The sequence below is a fragment of the Castor canadensis genome, chromosome 8 (assembly GCF_047511655.1).
Source record: "Castor canadensis chromosome 8, mCasCan1.hap1v2, whole genome shotgun sequence".
NCBI lineage: Eukaryota > Metazoa > Chordata > Mammalia > Rodentia > Castoridae > Castor > Castor canadensis.
Genome location: NC_133393.1, coordinates 73,083,487 through 73,102,486, shown reverse-complemented (window position 1 = coordinate 73,102,486; position 19,000 = coordinate 73,083,487). Strand labels below are relative to the sequence as shown.

The window sequence follows — 19,000 nt, the reverse complement described above, 5'->3', positions numbered from 1 at the left end:
TATTTTAAAATGAAAAGATTTTAAAAGTCCAGAAATAAGGAACCACAAAAAATCGCTTATTTAAAAAGAAACAGCCCTTCCTTTAAAATCCTTCAAATTATGAAGATTTTCAGAAATAGCTAGCATTTAATTTACATTGGAAACGTGCATTTAGATTTTTTTTGATGACATTAGAATTTGAACTCAGGGCCTCATGCTTGCTAGGCAAGCACACCTGAACCACTCCACCAGCTCTTTTTTGTGTTGGGTATTTCTGAAATAGGATCCCTCAAACTATTTGCTTTTGTTGGTCTTGATCCATGATTCCACGATCCTCCTGATCTCTGCCTCCTGAGTAGCTAGGATTACAGGCGAGAGCCACCAGAGCCCAGCAAGATTTTTTTTTTTAATCTGGTAGACTTCAATTATATGAAAATAACACACACTGAAATATTTGGAATGGCTATCTCATCTTAGGTTAAACACTGTTTTTTTTTTTTTTTCTGATTTATCATATAATCCTAGTTTTAAAAAAATCAACCCAGAGAAAATTTCAGTTAGTAGCCTTAAGGATTTAAACTGCTAACATTTTTATGTTAAAAACATTTCTATAGTAAATTAATTTTTTCTTTTTTTCCATAAGAAATATTTTATCAGTGAGGTGTGCCTCAAATGGATATTTCCCATGTTTATTTTCTGGGTGTGTTTGGAAGCAGACTGGTGCTTATCTTGGTGGTGTGTCCCAAATTGCCCTCTTGTGAAACAGTTTGTTTGGGTGTGTTGGACATGTTTGCAGATGTTCCCAGTAGTCACAGACTGGTGGCTTGCTTGAAGGGTTGATTGTTGATATATGTTCACACTTATAATTTCTTCATTTCTCCTCTCCTTCTTACTAGCACCAAAACCTCTTAAGGTCAGGGAATGGTGTACTCAGGGTGTTCCTCTGATTTTCTCTGAAGTATGATGGGTTTACATTCAGAAAACCAACCCTGGATCATCAGTGAACATCATTGGCTCCCAGCTAGCTGCTGAAAGGAAAGGAAGAGGGCATTTGGCCAGTGCCTTTAGCTGTGCTTAGGTGTCCAGATAAAGTTCTGGAACAAAGGGATTCTTTTGTTAGCAGAATGTGCAAATTAAAGCAAATGGGGCCAGGGTGTAGCTCAGTGATATAAGGCTCTGGGTTCAGTAGCCAGTAACTCCCTCAAAAAAAAAAAAAAACAAGAGCTGGGCTTGGTAGTATATGCCTGATATGCCTGAAATCCCAGCACTCAGGAGACTGAGGCAGGAAAATTGAGAGTTTGAATCCAGCCTGGCCTACGTAGTGAGACTCTATCTCAAAAACAAAAACAAAAACAAAAAAGGCAGATTATCTTCCATAGTGACCATGGGGGAGAAAGAAGCAGTTGGTAGCCAGCTTTTTGGCAACAGCATTAACTTGGGGTCCTAGAGAGGATTAGTTCCGAACAGGAAAGGGGTTCTGTTGCTAAATAAAAGCACTGGACACTCTCTGGCAGGCTCTTGGGGCATATTGTTTTTAGTGGCTCTTCTGCTTTTATTCCAGTTTTCTGAACTTTCCCTTGGAGGGTCCTCCTGCTATGGGCCAGCACAGTGAGCACCAACTGTTGTTCTGTATTGCAGGACGACTTACTGTTTTTGAAGGCTGTGAGTGTGCTGCATCATCTCAGTATCAACAGGGCCATCTAGGTCCTGAGGATCAATAACTTCGAACCAAACTGCCTTCGGAGGCGGCCATCTGATGAGGTAGCATTTCAGATGGAGGCTTAGCACACACGCCATCATGCGTGTGACTGCATGTGTACAGCTGGTCCATGTGGCCCATTTCTTCTTGGGGCCTGCAGGCAAAGCTGGTCTCCTCAGGAGCCTCAAATCCAGCTTCATTCACTGCTTAGGCTTTGTTTTCCTGTATCTCTTCCTTTTCTCCCCATGGTGGTTCCACTGTGTCACTAAAGCCAATGGTTATTTTTCATTTATGCTTCCAACTTTTCATGGGTTTGGTTGGTTTTTCCTGTCTCCTTGATCCATGGAGTTAACTATCAGTATTAAAGACTCCCTTTCCTGTTTCTTTTCTGTGCATAAGAAAGCTTGAGACTCTGTATATCAGTTTTTTAAAACAGAACTCAAGTTAGCAAAGACCTTTTACCTTTCTTTAAACATTTCTTGGGATGTTGAGCAGTGATGCTCCCCTGGGCAGACCTGTTAGACCGTGCCTGCAGGTTTAGTATTGAGGATCCTCTCGTCAACTGAAGCTCATGGAGTTTGTTCCTGCAGAATAACATCACGCCATCCGAGGTTGAGCAGTGGACCAATCATCAAGTGATGGAGTGGCTGTGCTCTGTGGACTTGGCAGAAAACATCCCTAATATCAGAGGCAGTGGTGTCCTTTGTGGTCTCATGGTAAAGCTGATTGAATTGAAAATTGACTTCTCGTTTTATTTCCTTTAGTTTAATGTGTAGGATACAGGATGAGGATCCCTAAGGAGGATACGTTTGTTTGCTTGTCATAATCCTAAAGTCATGTTTCCCAAGCCTCCTGCACTATTTCTAGTGAGTTTTACTTTAGAGTATTTTTATTTAAACTGTAAAACTCTAGATTAGATTTAAGCCCATTTCTCTTTCACATTAAATAACATCCAGCTGCTGTCTCTCATATAATTGTGGTTTAAAACCCCTACAAAGATACAGATTGTATTTCTACTCATCTATGTTGCATAAGGGGTTGGTGTAAGTGCTGCCATTGTAAAACCTGAAGCGTGGATTACAGCACCAGCTTCACCACTTGCTAACTCAGGCAAAATAAAGAAAAGAAATGTGAACTAGAGATGGAAGTTCATACCCTGGGCTGTCGAGAGAGTCATGGAGATAAATAACCCAAATGAAAGCACTGCACAAACTGTAAAGCACAATGCAAACGTATGACCTATGGTACCTTTTAACAATCTTAATTTTTCTTATAGGTTTTAGAACCTGTGAGAAACAATGTAAAAACAATGGCTCAGTTATTGAACATCCCACCTAATAAGATCTTGCTGCAAAGACATTTGGCCACTCATTTCAACCTTCTGGTTGGTGTGGAGGCTCAGCACCAGAAGTGAGATGCCGTGGAGTTACCAGACTATGTACTTTTAACAGCCACTGCCAAAGTGAAGGTGGGTTCAAGCTTATACCATTTAATAATTGCATGAAGTTTGCAGTGGCTCAGCTGAGGGAATATACATCTTTAACAGTAATTAAGAGAATACATTTTTGAAGGTTTCTGCTGATGTCATTTATTTTAGAGTTGACAATAATAAAGATCATGATGCTGGTTTCAATAATTAATGTATTGCCAATGCAGAGAGCCTGTGACTTGTGACTTGGGTCCAAATACTGATTGCAGTTGTTCTGCTTTTCCTATGGATATCAGAGGAACATTTGGGAGCTTCAGATGTAACTCAGGGGTAGAATCCTTGTCCAGTATGTGCGAGGCCTGACTTTGATCCCAAGTACTGCAAATTAAACAAATGGAAAGATTTCTACCTATACAGATTAAGCTTGTCTATCTTATAATTGGCCAGCCTTGCAGTTTAGGGAAAGATATGCAAGAAATGACTGTGGGCACGGTCTCTCAGCACTTAGGAGGCTGAAGCAGGAGGTTTATGAGTTCAAGGCCAGCCTGGGCTACATAACAAGACTCTATTTCAAAAAAGAAAAAAGAAATGATTCAAGGTAGACAGAAAGTGGGTGTTTCCTAATTTATTAGAAATCATGGATTATACCAAATTGAGATTACTTTTTCTTCTTTTAAATCATTCCTACATTAACTCTTCTGAATATGTTGTCTTAGCCTCCTTAATGTGAAGGTAGCACTTAGGGGTTCCTCCAGAAATATGTGGCAAGTTCTTTTTGTTTGTTTTTTACCCATTCTATCTGCCTTTGAGTCCCTTTCTCCTTTAAAAGTTGTGCCAGATTTGAAACCTGTGGAACAGTGTGTTCTGTTTAAAGTCAGTCATTAGCCTGATAGTCACAGGGACTGGATGGTGACTAAGATGGAGTTTCTCTTCTAAGTATCACTGGAAGTTTTGTCTCCAAAAGACTGGGGAATTCATTTACCAATCACCAGTCCTGTTGTGGAAGCAGAGAAGCAAATGACATAATCATAGTTTTACCCAAAAAGAAAATACAGTAAAGACCATTTTCTTTTGCTGATCTGAGATGAAAAAACATGGACGCTTGGATTCAGCCCTGAAAGTCTTATGTCATCTAAACGTGTTTTGCTTGCACATTAACTATCCAGTTAGTTGGTGTGAATAAGAAGAATAACATTAATATTCTGAGCCAAAGAAACTTACCTTTAGCAATTTTGGCAATCTGAGAAAGAAGAAACAGGAAGATGGAGAAGAATATGTTTGTCCAATGGAATTGGGACAGGCATCAGGAAGTACCTCTAAAAAGGGATTTAAACCTAGTTTGGACATGGGCCTGTACAATGAAGATGATTTGAACCTTTTAGAGCAGGTAAATGCAACACCATAAACCTCTTTTAAATGCCTTCAGCCACTATGGGGGGCCTTTATACGCAATATCCACTAATCATGGATGTTCTCTTCAAATGCCTAAAAATAAGGATAATAAAATAACAGTGAACACTTACAGACTGCTTACGCTACTCCAGGTCCTATCCTAAGCACTTAACATATAACAATGTTTGTGGTAATCTGAAAACTTAGAATTATTATCCACATTTGAAAACCAAAGCACAAAAGTGTTCTGTTGCTCCCACCCCATCCAGCATCACTGCATTGTTTCTGCTTAGACTTTTGCTCATTTTGCTGTACTTTCCTTGAAATCATGAAAATGGGTATGGCATGCTGTGGTTTGTTCTTTGCAGATGGAAGATTCAGAAGGGACAGTAAGACAGATAGGTGCATTCTCTGAAGGCATCAACAACCTTACAGTAAGTTAATTAAAAATGTTACTCTAAAAGTAACCCCAAAGCACTGCATGTACATTGGTGAATGTGTGGGTCCAAGCTCTGGACTCACAACATGTGACTCCTTATCTGCTTGTCTTCCTGCACATATTAAAGGAAGATGACATATTTAAAGATTTTGCTGCCTGCTCCCCCAGTGCCAGCATTACAGATGAAGAATCAAATGTTTGACCACAGCACCTGGATGAGCACTAGGAACCTACCTTAGTTTTCAAATAGTGGGTATAACAAGCAACAAATTGTATATTGTTTATTGTTCAAACTTCTCATTCAGAAGTGGAAATGGAAGGCAGGGGAATCATGCCTGTTCTGAAGTTGCCACAAAAAATGAGACACTGGTGAATGAGAGTATAATTGCTTTACTCTATTTAGTGTAAAAATCTGTGAGGTATTATATTTAAAGCTGCATTTAAGATGAGTGTTTTACCATAGTGTTTCATTCACATCCCCAGTGTGGAGGGCTTGGGGAGCAGTAACCAGTATGTGAATGACTTTGTCACATCATTGTGTTACTGCAGTCATATAAGCAGGACATCTGTGCTCTCAAAGTAATTCATCATGTGGAGTTTCCAGAAGCATTCATTGTGCCTGCTAAATGCCAACTACACCTCTGCTTGCCTCTTACTTTTTGTTTTTATATATTTTCTAAGTATATGTATATATACCATACATTAAAATAGAACTTTTATTTTGTGCCATAAGGAAGACAATGAAAAGATCATATTAAAAACAAAAGCAAAAGAACAGTGATCTAAATTTTCACATAGCAGTTGATTCCTGAAGAGATCAGAATAGTCTTTCTTTTTCCACAGCTGAATTTTCACAATGTTCATCCTTCAGACTAAACTAATATACATGAAATATGTGTCTTTGATGACAGCATAGAATTGGTGAAGTTTGAGAACTTCTCCCTTGATCTTCTCACTGATGAGGCACCAGTGGCTCATGCAGTAGCCTAGCTACTCCAGAGGCAGTGATCAGGAGGATCGCAGTAGGAGGCCAGCCTGGGCAAATAGTTTACAAGACCCTATCTCAAAAATACCCAGTACAGAAAAAAGGGGTGGTGGAGTGGCTCAAGGGGTAGAGCGCCTGCCTAGCAAGCATGAGGCCCTGAGTTCAGATCCCAGTATCACCAAAAGAAAAAACTTCACCATTAACCTTCGATCTATTTACTTTATAAGGAAGAACTTGAGCAACATTAATATACAGTTAACTTGAGTGATTTGGAAGCATTCACATCTCCCTCAAAAAAACAGTTGTAGAAATAATCAGAAACAAAACACTTTTACAGTATTGAGGTTCTTGTTTTCCTCTTTGCTAAATACATCATTACATTCACATAGTAACCGGCTGCCTAAACGTATTAATTGTATATTCCTCAGCTGTCAATAAATGGAGTTTTATTTTATTTCAGTAAGAATTCAAACAGTCTGAGGCTGCAAAATTAGTTTTCTAATGGTTATTTTATTAAGTAAAGTATAACTCATGGCTTCTGTAACTCTGGACCCAAATATTCTTTATAAAGAAAATAGAAAACTGAAGCAAAACTGTTACTGTGGGTTTTCTTTAAGTGATATTGGAAAAATCTACTTTTCATTCAGGACTACATTATCACTCATACTAGCTAACTGCAGAAAAGACAGGTGTTCACAAATTGGGGTGGAGGTGGGCAGTTCAGTTTATGCCGGTGGATTTGGTTACAAACTATTTTTGAATACTGATGGTATTTTCTTTTACACTGTCAGCAAGTTACCAAACTATTCATCAAGGAATGTATAATACCAGTTATTCATAACTGAAATCATTTGATGCTAACAATGCTTTACTTTGAACTCTGTCATTCATTATTTGGTAACTGTATTGGATTCTTCTGGTATTGGGGTTTTATTTTAATGTGAATATACATCAGCATTTGAAAAACTCAATTTCTTATTAGAACCTGGTTGAAAATACCAGGAAATTGGTACAAATGCCAACATTGTTTATTCAGGACACTATAACATAGCTGATGATACATGATAAGGTTAAAAAATTTTGATATATTTTATTTGCAAAATATTATACACTGCTGGTATTACCTTATGAAAGAAAATAAAGTCAATTGATAATTGCCTCATGTTTGCATTGTTATTATTTAATTTTCCTTTATTCAAAGTAACAGATGGGCTTGGTTTCTGATTTTGAAAATAACACAAACTCTTTCTAGTTTGCAAACGTTTGTAAGTTTGTTTGGACATGTATTAGCAGAGAGAAAGTTGAGGTCATTGTTCAAGAAGCCTTGATATGAAAGGGGGCATAAACAACTGAGCTGGAGAGTGAGGAATCATGTCAGAGGGATGTAGGAAAAGCAAACAGAAATGACACACAAATTTGAAGAAATTAGTTGTAGAAAAGGTGTATGGACCTAACCTTTTAAAAAACTAACTTATTGTTTTTTAACTTAACTGAATTTTGGAAAGAAGACACATATCTAGGAAGAGATTACCAAAGATTAAAAGTAGAGTGAATATAACCTAGAGAAAAACTTATGTTTTATGTGAAATTTAGTATCTGTAACTTAATAAACCAGCAGGAATCTGTATGAATACAACACACCCAGTTGATAAACAGGGAACCTTCACATGTTTGTTTAGCTGTATGTCTATATGCTTAGCTACACAAAGGCACCTCTAGAGTTGGGACACTGTGACCACATTAACTGAGGTGGTTTTGTTGCAGAACTTTTCCTCTCAAAAAGAAGAGATTCTGAACAACGCTCACATGCTTGATATTTGAGGGCAGTATTGACTGGGTGTGAAAAAATGGGACAAAAAGCATCACAACAGTTGGCTCTGAAGGACAACAAAGAAGTTCTTGGCATCTGTGAGGTGGTCAGTGAGGCTATAGTCTACGCAGCTCAGAGACTGAAGGAGTATCTTGGATTTGAGTATCCGCTGACTAAACTCTGTCCTGCTGCCAGTACTCTGAATGAGATCTTCTTAATCCACTTCATCACTTTCTGCCAAGAAAAGGGAATTGGTGAGTGGCTCACCACCACCAAGATGACCAAGCACCAAGCCTTCCTGTTCGGGACAGATTGGATTTGGACCTTTTGGGGATCCAATAAGCAAATAAGGCTTCAGCTAGCAGTTCAGACTCTGCGAATGGCTTCTCTTCAATCTGCGGACTTCTCCAATCCAGAGTCAAGGGTAGAGGAATCTTCCTGGAAGAAAAGTAGATTTGATAAACTGGAAGAATTCTGTAACCTGATAGGAGAGGACTGTCTAGGCCTGTTTATCATCCTCGGTGTGCCAGGAAAGCCTGGAGATGTTCGGGGAGTTGTCCTGGATAGTGTCAGAAGTGGGATGGTGAGCAGCCCTCTGCCAGGACACCAGGCTGTGGAACAGTTTGTCCTGGAGACAGAAGATTGTGTGTCCATCAAAGAGCTGCTCGGAAACTATCTGAGTAAGAAAGACGGGCTGAGAGAGGTGGGCAAGGCTTATATTAGCATCCTCTGAACTGCAGATGTGTGTTGTGACTGGCCTGTAAGGTGAAAAGAAAAAATACTTTATTCTCTAAATCAAGCTCTTCTATTACACCATTCCATCATGGGACTGTTTCTTTTTTAAAAGTTTTGGGTTTTTTAACCCCTGTTAGTTGAAAATGATTACCTGGGTTGAAGCATACTAGTGTCACAATTATGGAAAGAAAAAAACCTGCCAGCCTTATTTCTGGAAAATGTATAATTTAGTTTAATCTTTATTCATTTATTTAATAATAACAATTGGAGAGGATAATAAAGTTTGATTTTCCATACAAAAAGTGTTTGTTTGAAATTGTAACTCTAATGCTCACAAGTATAAAAGATACTTTTAGAGCAGTGGAGGGGGTGAATTCAAGTATGATATATTTTACACATTGTAAAAACCTTTGTAAATGCTGCAATGTAGCCCACACACAGCACAACAATAAAAAATAATTAATTTAGAAAAGATCCTTTTACTGCTTGTTGGTGGGAGGTGGGCAGGATAGGGTGGTAGTGAGTGAGGAAGACTTCAGAGCATGTTTAATTGTAGTAATGATACCAGGTCCAGTTCTGGCCTCCTGCGCAAAACTGCACACCATTTCTTTCCTCTGATCCTGGACCCTCTTGTGCCTTGATAGCAGCTTTCTCTGGTGGGATTTACTTGGGAATGCAATTAGTGTTAGCTTTACCCTGATTTAATAAAAGTATTCCTTGTTATATTTAGCAGCATTTGCAGTAAGGAATGTATACTCACATACAAAGGCCATTTTTTCTTAAAAGCCTGTGTGGGATTTAACAGTACAAAGGGGAATCGCCATTATTTATTGAACGTATATGCCAGGTCATGTTACTTACATGTATTATTGCAGTTTACATACATGCTTTGCATTTCTAAGAGTTTCTAATTAACGAAGAGGGTAAATAAATGTCAAGGTCATAAAGAAAGCTAGAGTGGCTCATAACAAAAAAGTCTGCCCAGTAACAAAGCCCTAGTTCTTTTCCAGAGTCATGTAAAGTAAAGTCTTGGACTAAGGTGCCGGAATTGCTGAGGCCACAAGGATGTTCAGCTGGCTGCCACTGCTTCTTTCACAGCCTGGCCTTATGCTGCAGCTGCCCCTCCTGCTGGTGACCAACCTGTTCCCTGGTGAGCAGCTTTTGCAAAACAAGGGCCAACAACTCTGAACTGCATCCAAACTCTGAACTTGGCCCTTTCTGTGTTTTGGAATTTAGGCAGGGCTCTTCCTGTGAGGCTGAAATCATCTGAAGGCAATATGATATCAGGCAGTAATAGGGTATCATATCTTATGGGGCTGCTATCCAAAGTGAAAACTACATTTGTTGTGATCTGTATGACGAACTCCCAGGGCACTCATATTTTCTGTTCCATATCATTGTTTTTTTAAATGCTCATCAGAAATCACTAAATTGGTATCAGGACACTTGCCAAACCTCTGCACTGATTTTTCTCAGTTTGGATCTCCCCTCCCTTCCCTCTGCCACCTTCTCTGCCTTGCTGGACTGTGACTGCATCTTCCCTCTCCTCAGGTTTCCAGTCAGAAGTATGCAGATGAAAGAACAAGATCAGAGGACAGGAAGGTTGGGAATTTATTACTTTACTCTTCCCTGTTTCACTACTCTGGGTTACTACATAGCTCCTGTTCATCAGCCCTCCTGTTGTAGGACGGCTCAGACAGACAGACAGTGCACCAAAGCTTTCGGGAAGCAAGTTTATTAAGCAGGCTGGCAGCAACTCAGCGGGCTCCAAAGGATGAAACTGAGAACAAAGAGAGCTTTCCTTATATACAATTTAGAACAGGTTACAGAAATGGGAGGGGTACAGCTTGTCCCATACATAGTCACATATTATTTCATTGGCTACTTTAACCTCTAGGGCAAGGTGACCCTTCTCTTGTCTCGCCCCAGATGCTACTTGACATTCCTCAAATCTGGTTTTTTGTTTTGTTTTTGTTACTTTGTTTCTGTTTCACTGTTGCACTCATTATCTCTCACTATCTCTCTCACTGTCTCTCATTATCCCCCTCCCTGCCTTCTTGCCACACTCCTTTTGGACCCTACCTCTTCAGGCCATTGACTGTTCCCTGGGTGATTTGTTAGTCCCCTGCCCCTGTCCCCAATCTGTAGACATTTCTTTTTGTAATTCAGTGAAACCTTTGGAGCAGTTTGACTTCTTCTGGCTCCCAAATTCCTTGTTTTCCCATCCAAAAGTTGAATGAGGGTGACAAAACCTGCCTTATAGGACTGCTATTAGTTACACAAAAGTACAAGTAATGAAAGTTCTGGTACAATTATCCTAATCCACTCTGATTCTTTGTCCTGTCCACACAGGGTTCACAGAGAACCTAGAGTTGCATCATTAGCTTCTGTCTACACTGAACCTGAAAAGGCAGCTCCTATTTTCTGTCCAATAAGCCTAGTGTTCTTCAAATTAGGATAAGCCTTGCTGCATGAGGGAACACCAGCCCCCAAATCCCTTGAGTCTTTTGACTCAAGCCCTGGGGGAAAAGGAGGAAGGGAACTTCCACAAAGTCCGTGATGCCTCCTTGCTTCAGGAAAGAAAGGGCACCAGGGCACCTCAACCTTTTGTTTTACCTCCTCAGAATATATATGCACTTCACAGCCCTTCCCTAGAAAGCCGGAAAAGGAAGAACACAAGCAGCCCCACCCATAGTTGTGCTACATTAGAAATTTTTGTGTTTAATATGTCAATAAAGAAGTATATTAATACTGCACAATCAGCTGTTAAACATTTTTTTTTAAACTGGGGCTGTGGATGTATCTCAGGGTAGAATGCTTGGCTCCAGGGCCTGGATTGGATCTTCAGTATACAGTCAATCAGTCAATCAGTCAATCAGTCAATCAGTAAATAAATACAAAAGAACATGGGGATTAGTAGAGAAGCCCATTTTCACTTTCTGTTGGCAAGGTCTCCAGCAGCTCAGTTTTTGTGAATTATGCTATACTGTCAAAAACAAAACTAAGTGCTTGAAGGCATAATTGGAAGATAGGTTTATTCACACATTTGCTAACCCAGCAGTGAAAACAAAGTCCCTCTTCATGGGGAGTTTCCATCTTGATGGTGGAAGATGTAAATATATGTACATATACTAAAAATGCATATTTAGAATCGACCAGGGGTGCTGTAAAGGAAAAGCAGAGGGAAGAGGATGAAGAGTGAATGTGTGCTATTTTGTCTCGGTGGCATGAGGGAAGGCCTCAGTGAGGATGGGGCAACTGGCCAGAGATCTGAAGGTGGGGAGACAGCCTCAGTGCAGGCATCTGGGGAAGTGCTGGAGGGAGAAGGAACCACAGAGGCCAGCCCCGAAGGGGAGGGACCTGGTGTGATCAAATCTCGCAAAGGAGGCTGGTGTGGACCCAGCAGAGTCAGTCAGAGCTGTGGGAGATGAGTTGAGAGGAGTTGCCAGCAAACATCACACTGATCAACTGCCAAGCCAAAGTATGGAGTCTGGATTTTCTTGAGTGGTTTGGGAAGAAGAATGCCTTGGTCTGACTTCCGCTTTAAAATCCTCACCTAATAGCTGTGTGGAGACTAGACTGCACGGAGGAAAGAGAATGAGAGCCCTGTCAGGCAGCTTTCCAGTTGTCATAGTAATCCAGATAAGAAAAAAAGTTGGTCTCTACCAAGGTGAGAGAGGAGGAGGAGCGATAAGTTCAGATTCAGGCTATTGTTGAAGGCAAACCAGATAATATTTGCTGATAGTTGCAAGAGGGGTATGAAACATGCTACAGTTAGAATACTGAACTTCCAAACTTTTAAGTAATGATGATATATAACTAAGATATGGAATCAACTAAGTGTCCACCTACAGATGAATGAATAAAGAAAAATGTGGTATATATACACAATTGAATAGTAGTCAGCCATAAAAAATGAATGAAATATCGCCGTTCGTGGCAACATGAGTGGACAAGAAGGACATTAAGTAAAATAAACCAGGCACAAAAAAGACAATTATTACATGACCTCACTCATGTGGAATCTAAAAGGGTTAATCTCACAGAAGTGCAGAGTAGAATAGCAGTTAAATAGTGGTTATTAAACACTGGTGAGGTTTGACGGGAGGGGAGCAGATAGGGGAGAGGTTGATCAATGGGTACAAAATTGCAGTTAGATGGGAAGAATAAGTCCTGATGTTCTGTTACACAGTAGGCTGAGCACAGTTAGTGAAATTTATTGCATATTTGAAAATTCTAGAAGACAGGATTTTGAATGTTCTCGTCACAACGAAATGATAAATGAGGTGATGATATGCTAAGTTTCCTGATTTGATCATTACCCAATATAATGTATCAAAACATCACACTGCACTAGTTCTATTAAAAATAAAACCAAATTTATAAAACTAAAAACCGTTTGCTCCCAGATTAAGGGAAAAAAGGAATAGATGCAAGTGTAGAAACAAATTTGTCTTTGACATTTCTTCATCCCAAGGAGTCAAAAGATCAAGAAAATCATTTCACCTTCTGCTGTTGGTAAACTGGGCATGAAGTTAAGCAGCATTTACTTCCACTTTGAATGTTTACAATCACTTAATATATACAGTATACAATCACTTACTGTTTCCTTGGTGTAGATGACCCCTGTCTGCTGTGTAGAGTATTCTGTCAAGATGGTGGTGTAGAGTACAAAGAATATGCATCTTGGAATTGGGTGTAAGTTTGAGTCTCATTCTCATGAGAACAGAGTCAAGTACCTTAACTCTCTCAGTTTCTTACCTGTAAACTGGGAGTGACTTCAACTAAGTCAAAGCAGACAGACTGTGAAATATATACTAAAATGTAAGCCTACCAAAATTTCAGAGAAGCTAATTCAACTTATAAGCATTCATGGCATTAATAACTGGAAGATATAAACCAAAGACTTGTTTTGGTTTTTATCCTAAGTGAAAATAAAAATGTGAAGTTTTTGGTGATTTAAAAAATACTTCATCCTTGGGGCAGCTCAAGTGGTAGAGGTTTTGCCTAGCAAGGACGAGGCCTTGAGTTCAAACCCCACTACCGCTGAGCAGCAGTGGCTCACACCTGTAATCCCAGCTACTCAGGAGGCAGAATCAGGAGGCTCATGACTTGAAAATATCCAACACAAAAAAGGGCTGGTAGGGTGGCTCAAGTGGTAGCATTCCTGCCTTGCAAGCACAAAGCCCTAAGTTCAAGCCCCAGTACCACCAAAAAGAAACCCAGTCCCACCAAAAAATTAACTAAATAAAAAAATACTGCATCCTCAATTTTTTAAAGCTGCATTCTTGGGGTAAATAAAGTACAGAAGTGAAATTAAAGTGCAAAAGTGAAGTCCTCAGGAGTCACACCCGTGTTGGACAATGTTCCTGGGTAAATAAGTGTGGAAGGACTTACTTGTGCCTCATGACTTCAGTCCATGGTTGCTTCTTGGAGCAGCATGGTGAGCATAACAGCATGGTGGGCAGCATGATGGTGCAAAATGGTCACTTATGGTGGACCAGAGGCTGAAAGCGAGATGACGAGGGGCAGGAAGCAGGTACACCCTTCAAAGACAGGCACCTGGTGACCTACGTGACCTACTTCCTCTAACTAGGCCCCACCTCCTAATTGTCCATTCAGCTATGAACTCATCAATGGGTTAACCCATGAGGAAATGCGTGCCCTCATGGTCCAGTCACCTCTCAAGGCATGTTTCCTATTGTCCTAGTGCAAAGGACTTGGCTTCTTCATCAACTCCACCTTCCTTGACCCCAACTTTACATGTGTTTCTTTTCTGGCCAAGCTGTGAGTTTTTCAAATTCTTCTGTTCTGCGTTTTTACTCTTGATTGTCATTGTAAGTCTGGCTCAAAGCAGCCAGAATGCCCATTCCACAGCCAGAAATGGTGTGTTGCCTTGAAATCTCCACCACATAAAGGAGTCCAAAACCTATATATTCACCCTCCTACAAAGTCTCAGGGCATGGACAAAATGTAGATAAGCTTTTTGCCAGAATGTGACACAAATGTCCAATTCCCAGTGGTCCTCATTTCCATCTGAAACCTCATGAGTTCTGTCTTTACTGCCTAGATTCTTAGTAGCATTTTTTTTTTTGGTGGGACTGGGGTTTGAACTCAGGGCTTCATGCTTACAAAGCAGGTGCTCTACCACTTGACCCATACCACCAGTCCATTTTGCTCTGGTTATTTTGGAGATTGGATCTTGCAAACTATTTGTCCTGACTGGCCTCAAGCCACCATCCTCCCAATCTCAGCCTCACATATAGCTAGGATTATGGGTATAAGCCACCAGCACTCCTAGCAGCATTTCTTATACCTGAATATTTACATGTTGTCTATAATACTTGCAAACAGACATACTTCGTTCACATATTTTTAATAAAGAAGTTTTAATTAAAATAAATTTAGGGTTTTTTGTTTTGTTTTGTTTTGAGTAGGATCTTGCTATATAGCCCAGGCTGGCCTCAAACTCACAATCCTCCTGCCTCAGCCTCCTGAGTGCTGGTTATAGGCATATACCACCATACCTGGCTGTAATCCAGGCTTTGAATATGGTAAAAAATAAAACATGACAAAGCAACAACAAAGAATAAAACAGTGGCAGTTCAAGACATCAGAGAGTTTAATATTTAACATTGTTAGATATAGGATTGGCTACATGATTTGCATGGATTAATGTAAATAAGGGTGGAATCCCTTGTTCAAATATTATTAATAACTTTAAGTCAGTTGGGCACTGGTGGCTCATGCCTATAATCCTACCTACTCTGGAGACAGAGAGCAGGAGGATTAAAGTTCAAAGCCAGTCCAGGCAAATAGTTCTGAGACCTTATCTTGAAATTACCCAACACAAAAAAGGGCTGGCAGAGTGGCTCAAGTGGTAGAGCACCTGCCTACCAAGGGTGAGGCCCTGAGTTCAAACCCCAGTACCACCAAATAGTAATAATAGTTTTAAGTCAGAGATCACAGAGCATTATGTCACACACAGGGCCCTTCTAAGTGCAGGTCATATGCCCCAAAGCCAGCCTGGGTTCTTTATCATGTTAGATTATTCATTCAAAAAGCCTGAAGAAATATGTTTATCATAAGTGAGTGCACCTCCAAGATCCTTTCCAATTGAAAAAATAAGTAATTCTTAGTAACTTTTATGCGCATAAAAAGTATGTTATTGACTATTGATAGCATTACAAATGAGATTTTAATATTTAATGTAGAATGAAAGTCACTGTTCTTGATTCCAGGGAAAACAATAAAAAGAACACATAGCAAGGTACAATTTGGGACTAATAATTTTCTGATTTTTTTTTTTTTTTTTTGATGGGACTGGGGATTGAACTCCGGGCCTCAAGCTTGCAAGGCAGGCACTCTGTCACCTGAGCCATTCTGCCAGCCCTGAGTTTTCTGAATACAATCATATTCTCTGTCACTAAATTTCTATGGTTTATGTCTTTTACTTTATATACTAATATACTCACTAAAATACACAAATTTGAGAGCAAAAAAAAAAAATGAGGCAACTGAATTGACCTTGAGCTTAATCCAATGGCCACCATTTGTACTATGTCTTCTGAACCATATCTCAATCACAACCATACCAAGAGAGAGAGACATTGTTACATTTTCCTTGAATCTGAAGCTCAGAGAGCTTAAGGGGATTTCCCCAAGATCACAAAGAAGCCCCATATCCACCTTACTTTAGAGAGACTTGCAACTGCTTGGCCCTCAGAGCCTTCAAAAGGAACCAACCCTGAGGACCCCTAGGTTTCAGACATTGAGATTCCAGAACTGTGAGAGAATAAATTTCTGTTCTTTTGGGCCACCCAGGGTGTGGTCTTTGCTACAGTGAGTCCTAGGAGACTAATGCCCAGTGCTTCTGCTTTGGAGCAATAGTGGGATGGAAAGAGGTCAGAAAAGATGAGGACAGTGATTAATGCAAATGCATACATGTCATGCCATTTGTGCCCTGTGTAGGAACACACATACTGTTTGACTCTCAGGCACGGTGAATGCTCACAGCAAGAATGCCAGGCACGCTTGTGGTTCACACCTGTAATTACAGCTACTCAGAAGGCAGAGATCAGGAGGATCGTAGTTCGAATCCAGCCAAGGTAAATAGTTTCCAAGACCCTATCTCACAAAAAAGGGCTTGTGTAGTGGCTCAAGGTGTAGGCCCTGAGTTCAAACCCCAGTAAAAAAAAAAAAAAGAAAAGAAAACAGTAGTATGTTTGCCGGATACTCCAGCTCTACCGGTTGTATGCTTCCTGAAAGTTGTTGTTCTTATAATTTTGCATTTTGCTATAAAAATAGAGTAATTTTATAAAGGGTTGTATGTTAATCCACCCTACTCCTGTGCCAGCTGAGGTCCAACCCCCACCACGCCAGGCCTCTGTGAGCCATATTCCCCCACTCCCTATGGTCCTCATTCGCAGTGGTCTCTGAACTGATTAAAATCATTGTTTTTCCTTCCATGACTTTTATCTATCCTGGGGTATCATCTGCCCTTGGGCTCTGGCATTGGATCCACACCAGCGCCCTGCAAGTATTTGCATGCGAGGGGCGTGGCGAGACAGGACACGCCCACCGCTCGGCCCCCGCCCCCCGACGCACAGCGTGCCGTCCCTTCCCCGTGCGGCATGGCGCCTGCCGTGTTCCTGCTGTGGCTCGGCCCGCGGCCGGTGGTTAAGAGCCTGCGCGCCTTCTCCACCGCCGTGAGCCCGGCCACCCACGCTGCGAGACCCAGTCCGCGTGAGTATCTTGCGTCGCCCACGGGCCTGGGCTTGGTGAGGGCGAACTGCGGCCGCGGAGACCGATCCGCCGCCCTTGCTGCAGCGGGTGGGGAAGCCGCGAGCTGGGCCTTTCCTCTCCCGGGTCCATGTGGTTACGGCGCCCCAAGTGCTAGTCCCGCACAGCTGTGCCAGAGGAAAGGACAGCCCGATACCAAGTCCTGAGAGGACGACCTTCACCCGCGGATTGTAGGACGCTCCGCGGAGGAAAGGACGCTGGCCAGGCTCGCCCTTCAGTGCAGCGCCCCTCCCGCGTTCAGTCCTCGCAGGAGCCGGAGGGGGACGTTCAAAACTCAGATCTTGTCTTGCTACTCCCGGGTCGAGAATCTACAAGTGGCTTTCGGATAAATTACAAATTCCTAGATACATCCTAATGGCCCTTATACCTGCAGGACCTGTTTCTAATTTTTTCTTCTGTTATCCTGAGTACTTAACTCCTACTGTATGTGAGGCAGTGTTGTAGACACCCAGTAGGGTACGTTCTTTTGGGGAGTTCAGAGGGCAAAAAAGTAAACAACTACATAAAATGTCATAGTGTTTATTAAGAATGATGTACTGGGAGAGTAGTGGTTGTAGGGTAGAATAAGATAGGGTAGTCAGACCTCTCAGAGGAAATGGCATTTGTTTGTTTTTTGACGGGACTGGGGTTTGAACTCAGGACCTCTTGCTTGGTGCTCTCCCACCTGAGCCATTCTGCCATGAGCAGAGCCCAAAGCCATGCAGAGATTTGGGACGAGAGCATTCTTGGCCTAAGGAAATGTTAGGTGCAAAGTGAGGACAAGGCTGGGGTGTGATCCAGGAGCAGAAGTAATGCCAACCTGACTAATGGGGAGCGTGGCAGGTGAAGAGTGAGACAGTTAAGTAATAGTCTGATCTTGTGAGGGCTTGAAGGCATTCAGTTTTGATATATGGCTGGATTTTTTTATGAGTTGGAGTCACATTGGAGAGCTTTGAGTAGGGAAGTGATAAAATGTAACTTACACTTTTAAAAGATCATTGGCTGCTTTGTGGAGAACTAATTTCAGTGGTTCAACAGTGGAAGTCACAGACAGGTTTGGAGGTTGTTGCAGTAGTCCAGATGAGGTGATGGTGATTTGGGGTAATATTAAAGAAGGTGATGTAGTTGGATTCAGTATAGATTTTGAAGGTAGAGCTTATAAAACTTACTGATGGATTTGATGTGGTTCTGAGGACAAGTTTCAAGGAAGCCTGTTAGATTTTTGTGCTGAATAATTAGGCAAATGGCAGTACCGTTTACAGGGATTGGGATGACTGCAAGGAGGAAATCAAGCAGTCTACCAAGCCTGGTTGAGAAGCCCAGTAAAGTCTTGAGCCTCTCTGTTCTGCTCTTAAATATCAGCCCTACTGTATTTGAAGCTGGTTACTTCCCTTAGTTTTCCATGTTCTGTCACTTCTTGGCAACACTTTTTCTCAATGCCTGTTTCCATGGCTGTCTTCTGCTTATCCTTCAGGTTTTAGCTCAAAGCTTATTTTCTCAGGTGGGATTCCCCAGTCATAGTAGACAGTGTTCTCCAAGAGGCAGAACCAGTAAGATGGATAGATGGGTAGATAGGCAGATGAGAGAAGATTCAGTAGGGGATGTGCTCACGTGATTATTGAGGCTGAGAAGTCCCACAGTAGGCAACACAGGATGTCAGTAACATGGCTCAGTCTAAGTGAGGAGAACATTCCAGTGCTGGGAGAGCAAGAGAACAAATTCACCTTTCTTCTGTTCTGTATCTCCCCCAG

At 41.2% G+C, this 19,000-nt stretch overlaps 2 protein-coding genes across 3 annotated transcripts in view; both read left to right on the top strand.

The window, feature by feature from the left end:
- The first annotated feature begins 2,964 nt into the window (after positions 1-2,964).
- LOC109698757 (rab15 effector protein-like) lies at positions 2,965-9,164 on the top strand. The gene is made up of 4 exons (XM_074083074.1): positions 2,965-3,146; positions 4,315-4,494; positions 4,868-4,933; positions 7,688-9,164. The coding sequence occupies exon 4, from the start codon at positions 7,771-7,773 to the stop codon at positions 8,464-8,466; it is 696 nt and encodes a 231-aa protein (XP_073939175.1). The 5' UTR covers positions 2,965-3,146; positions 4,315-4,494; positions 4,868-4,933; positions 7,688-7,770; the 3' UTR covers positions 8,467-9,164.
- A 7,908-nt stretch (positions 9,165-17,072) lies between these two features.
- LOC109698753 (small ribosomal subunit protein mS35) overlaps positions 17,073-19,000 on the top strand; it is a 39,793-nt gene continuing 37,865 nt past the window's right edge. Inside the window, exon 1 of one of the 2 annotated variants that reach the window (XM_020183130.2) lies at positions 17,073-17,213. In XM_020183130.2, the coding sequence (XP_020038719.1) occupies positions 17,102-17,213 (112 nt within the window). In that variant the 5' untranslated portion in view covers positions 17,073-17,101. The remainder of the gene's footprint in view (positions 17,214-19,000) is intronic. The other variant, XM_020183131.2, reaches the window with a different exon arrangement.

Coding starts and splice junctions, on each gene's coding strand:
- LOC109698757 (XM_074083074.1), top strand. CDS start 7,771: ATGGGACAAAAAGCATCACAACAGTTGGCTCTGAAGGACAACAAAGAA.